General features: G+C 43.3%; 1 protein-coding gene across 1 annotated transcript; it reads left to right on the top strand.

Annotated features, from left to right (window-relative positions):
• The first annotated feature begins 2270 nt into the window (after positions 1-2270).
• Positions 2271-4109, top strand: LOC125073815 (zinc finger protein 219-like). The gene has a single exon (XM_047684898.1). The coding sequence runs from the start codon at positions 2271-2273 to the stop codon at positions 4107-4109; it is 1839 nt and encodes a 612-aa protein (XP_047540854.1).
• Positions 4110-5583: the final 1474 nt, after the last annotated feature.

The raw sequence follows: 5583 nt of genomic DNA, 5'->3' as shown, positions 1-5583 counted from the left end.
AAAACAGTTTTTTTTATAAAGTTTCTTTGATGATGGTGAAAAGATAGTGTGCGTACAAATGAAAAACGAAATTGACTTCAGAAGTGATGAGAGGTTATTATTCTTATTGGAATCTATTATTAAACACGACTTTAAATATTAATTTAAAAAAAACTGGTATTGTAGAAATTTACCTATTTATTTCTTAGCTACAGGATAATGTAAAATCAAACGTGTTTTTATTAATTAAAAAATTGTAATTTTAATGTTGCTATAAGAAAAAAAACTCTTATTTGTGTAGTAGGTACTTACAAATCAATTTTTTTAAGTGACAAGTTAAAAAAGCGCGAAATTCGTTACTGTCAATTTTAATTGATTATTCATATATTCAATTGTAAATAAAGAATATTTTGTAATCTTTTGTAATCAAGGTCTTAGAAAATATTAATAATAGCATTATCATTAGCATTAGCAGCCTGTTAATTTCCCACTGCTGGGCTAAAGGCCTCCTCTCCTTTTTTGAGGAGAAGGTTATAGGTATACTATAATTTAAAACTGCTTGCTAGATAATTTACGTTGATTAATTTGTCTATTGTATTTTTTTGAATTTTGACTATTATTAAATGATTTGAGTTGAGATGGTTGAACGGTTAGATCACGTAAATCTTACTCGGAATTGGCGTGTTTATTATTCATTTCATGCTTAGCTGTGAAAAAAACATCATAAGTAAACCTGCTTGACATTTTGAATTTGGACGACAATTTGCCACAAGCTTCTAATCATCTCTTCAAAAAGGATCTAATGCCTTAATTGCCTGATTTCGTTCGTTCGTTCGTTTTCGATAGTTTAAAAAAAGTAGTACCGAAGATATCTAAGCGATATTGTTATTCTAAAATTGAATTAAATTGCTATGTTAGACGTCGGTGATAAAGCAACGAAATACTTTTTGCTATGACACTTTCCACAGTAATAATCGATTCTCATTTTATAACGATGTTTCACGAATTCAAGTAAGCCAAATGCAGATAGGTGCGTTAAAAAAAAATCGATATCACTAATTAACGTCTACGATTACACGGCATTTATAATTTTAAGATGTACATAGAAATCTACGTGTTAGCTGTCCGTATGTAGACTTATATCAAAACAACGATAAATAATAAAATTTAAACCTAGAATTAAACTTTCAAACAGATTTTTCAGAAAATTAGTTGATAACGACGATTGTCAAAGATATCGAAAAACATAACTTAGAGCTATAGGTAGATGTGTATTATGATATGAAAATTTGATGTTTATAATACCTCCTTATCCTACCCGTGCGAAGCTAGTAAACGAAAAATAAAATACAATAGTCCTTTAAAGTAAACAATGCTCGGGGTTTTATATGACATATTAACGAGGCTGAGGTCAGCTGGCCGGATGGGGGGCGTGCAATTAAAAAGTGTCCAATTTTAAATTTTTCATAAAAGCTCCCGTTGTAATAATTTTTAAACTTCGAATTGAATCTTAGTCATTAAGTCGGGACAAGCAATCATTTGTTATATCTTCCTTTTAATTATTCTCATATCATCAAATTATAACATGTATTTACATTTTAATACAGTAAAGTAATTATTTCTTGACTATTATAAACAATAACTGTGGTTGTATGTGTTTGCGTGTTATTAATAAAAAAGTGAATCGATGATCTAGCCGCCTTACATAGCAGCAAGCCTGTAGTCTTGTTTTTAAAACCTTCCGATCCGTCCCAGTTAAGCAAGCGTATAAAGTGGTAAAAAACAATTACATTTAGGATATATTGTTGTGGGTAAATAATAGTCTAGTAGTTTACTATAGACTCTGCTAGGTTCTGACAAGTACTAAAAGTGAGACATGAAATCGCTTGGCTATTTAGAATAATTTCGATGAGAAACTAACAATTGAAAACTGTTGATAGACAGATTGTTTAAAAAATTACACTTGGGTAGGGATGAGTGGGTGTAAATATGCGGGGCCCTCTTTCGCGCAGGGCCCGTAGCAAATGCTACTCTTGTTACGTGGTTAAACCGGCACTGGGTCAGGTCAATTTAAAGTAACTATACTAAGTATCTGTTCCATCAGTTCCACAATCCTGAACCTTGGAGAGGCCGGTCAAAACATTGTAATAATAATAATAAGCTGCATATATTGTTCAATAAACCGTAAGGTACAATATCATGTGGTTTCACAGCGAAAACTGGCGAGTGTTGTTATTATTTATTTATACTAATTACAGTTTAATTTCAATTTCAGATGCGGCGGTGACGCGATGTCGGTGGCGCCGGCGGTAAAGCGCGAGCGCGACTGTGCGAGCGGGGGCGGAGGCGCTACTGGTGGCGAAGGCGAAGGCGGCGGCAGCCCCGGCCGCAAGCGTCGCAAGCAAGCAGCGCCGGCGCGCGCGCAACCTCCGCCACTAGATCTCCACACCAAGATGGCCGATATCTACAAGAGCGCGTTCGCATTCGGAGAGTTAACCCTGCCCGCTTTCGATCCTCTTGCCGCGTTCCGTCTACTGCCGCGTCATGACCCTCCGCGCATCTTCAATCCAGAGGCCTACTGTGATCTTTGCTGCAAGGAGTTCTGTAATAAATATTTTTTGAAAACCCATCGAGCTAATAAACATGGCATCTATGATGGTGAGCAGCAGCCGCATCCTGGTCTACCACCTCAAGTGCAACCGTCACCTCCACGACGTTCTTCCGATGAAGATTCTGGGGGTACACCGCGGCGGCTCTCACCAGACTCAGCGAGGCGCGCTCGCGAGGCTGCGTTCCAGCCAGACGTTCTACGGCGACTGGGAGTGACAAACCCGGAAGCTTTTTGCGAAATATGTTGCAAGGAGTACTGTAACAAATATTTTTTGAGAACACATCGCGAGCGAAGGCACGGTGTTCCTGTACATCGGTCACCCATTGCGGAACGGTCTCCGGCGGCGGTGACGCCACCAGCCGCCACCCCACATTCATCTTCGCCATCTGCGCCAACACCGCCGAGAGTGCTTTCAATTCCACCACCCTACGATTCCGAAGAACCGCTCGAAGTAAAAAGAGAAAGAGAAGATCGAGATGAGTTTGAATCAGTATTGCGAGAGGGGCAAACTAGTCCGTTGAATTTGATCGTCGAGGAGCGCGGAGGAGCGTCACCCGGCTCCGCGAGTGAGGAACTGCGAAAGTTGCAGACTATGATATCACAACTAAACGAGCTCGCAGCAGAGCGGCTCGCCGAGGAGCCGAATGAAGCCCCGCGACCGCCTTCTTCTTCGCCACCACCCCAAGATGAACGTCGATCTGGCGGCGCTGGATCCAGTTTTTGTGAAATTTGCAATAAAGAACTATGCAATAAATATTTTATGCGAACTCATATGCAACGTATGCATGGTATTTCATTAGAAAGTGGAACGCAACTAGGCGGCGTGACCTGCGACATTTGCCACAAAGAGTTATGCAGCAAGTACTTTTTACGAGTTCACAAGCACAACACCCACGGTATCCCTGCGCCGCCCTCACCAGCCAACGCGTCACCGGCCGAACCCTGTCCGTTGTGCTCGCGTCGTTTCCGTGGACCGAGAGCGTTACGAGCACATCTGCTCGCTGAACACGCGCCTCCTACGCGACCGCCTCCACCACCGCCGATGCCTCCGCGTCCATTAGACTTACTCGCTCGCGATAAGCCGTACGCCTGCGCCTATTGTCCTTTCACCACGGAGGTCTTAGCTTTTCTGTTTGCTCACGAACGAGCACACATACAACGTGCAAACGAGCAAGCGGAAATTGTTGAGCCAGAGGGAGAGGTCACCACCGAAGAACCGAGCGAAAGCGGTGAAATTGGAGGAGAGATGGATGGCGAGATGGACGCGTACTCGTGTTCGCGCTGCGAGTTCCGTGCCGAAGGGTTTGCGGCACTCGAGGCACACGTGAGAGCGACACATGGTGGTGCAGGTGCCCTGCTGGCAGTGCCAAGAGCGCCGCGAGCACCTCTGACCATGCAGCCGTTCGTGCTGGAGGAAGCGGGCGGCGCGCTGAGTCTACTGCCGGCGCTTGTGTTCCTGCCGGTGCGACGCCGCGCAACCCGCCGCGCCACCGTCACGCTCACGCTGACGCCCGCCTAGCCGCGCCGCCAGTCCCCGCCGACTCGCGTGAGCCCGCTCGCGGAGCTCTAGCGCGGCCGGCGCCGGCCCGACCCGCGCGCGTCCGCGGCCGACGACTACACCGCCCGCGGACGCGCTCGATCGCCGTACTGACTACATTTAATGCTGTGTGCCTTCGAGCGATCGCCGAGAGATAAGAGACGTGATCGTTCACGAGGAGCTGTCCGCGGCCGCCCGCCCGAGCGCTTCACCGCGTGGCGGCCCCCGCCCTCTTTTTTTTGACAGAGTCTAACTTCGTATATTGAGAATTATATTCACGGGTGATATATGAAACGTTGCCGCTTATGAATCGGTTAATTTATTATCTCCTCGACGTTGGGTCGGTCCGAGACGAGTTTTTGAAACGTCGATTTCGATCGGGAGAAGAAATACACCCTAGGATTAGTTATTATTATTTAAACGATACGTATTTTATCCGTGAGTGCGTACTCACGATAGCGTCGTAGTACTGGTGCGATGTTGATCACTGAGCGAGCGCCTCGGGGGCCCGACACGACAGCCGGGCGAGCTGCGCCGGCGCGGAGACACCCACAGTACAAACTAGGTGTACTGCGACAACCGCTCTACCTCACATTAGGTTTTATAAGCTGTTATTGTATAAATATATTTTGAAGTTACACTAAAGTACAAATATAGTGCGTTGCGCCGCGGACGGAGACCGCGCTCATGTTAGCTACTCGATCTATTTATTGTTGTCTAGGAGAGACTTAAGCACAAAGATACGTACTATTGGGCAGTGATCAACATTAAACGTAATTTTAGTCTAAATCTGATTAGATATGTGGTCGTGTGGCTCGGCCAGACGTTTTGTTGTGCAACACATCAGTCATTACGGGTCATTGTTTTGGGGTGGGCGTGGGCTGAGCCCCGTCCAGCCCTCGTCGTTGGCCGAGCTTAACGTTTTATATTTATTTCTAGTAATTTATAAATTAATGTGTTACAGCGGACCTGTCTTATGTATCTTCGGGGTCAGAACACCGATTTTACCGATATATAATTAAGTCATCAAGTAACGAAAGATACTTTTGATTGGCACTTAAATTATATATATTTTGATAGATTAAAATATATAAAAATGCTCCTATGTAAGGTATTTTAATATGAGGTAAATCAAATAGTCACGTGACTGAACTTCAATAGGGATATAAGTAAATTACAAATTTCAAAGTACAAATTAATAATAAGCAAAACCAATCAAATTAAACAAGAGATTAATGTAAGGATCATCTAAATAAAAATAAAATTTGTAAACAGAACAGTTGAAGATTAAAAACAAAAGGTCCGACCATCCAGCCAATCAGACCCTTAAGATAAATAAGACAGACCAAAATTATTATATTATATTGATAATAAAACCTTATTTGAAACAGGTTTATTTAAATAATTCGGTAGATCATTGTGGAGGTTAGCTTGTATAAACCATGCAGCTTCTAAA

The sequence above is a fragment of the Vanessa atalanta genome, chromosome 25 (assembly GCF_905147765.1).
Source record: "Vanessa atalanta chromosome 25, ilVanAtal1.2, whole genome shotgun sequence".
NCBI lineage: Eukaryota > Metazoa > Arthropoda > Insecta > Lepidoptera > Nymphalidae > Vanessa > Vanessa atalanta.
This window is presented reverse-complemented; position numbering and strand designations above follow the sequence as displayed.

Excerpts from the sequence above, each read along its gene's own strand:
- LOC125073815 (XM_047684898.1), top strand. The coding sequence starts at position 2,271 with ATGTCGGTGGCGCCGGCGGTAAAGCGCGAGCGCGACTGTGCGAGCGGG.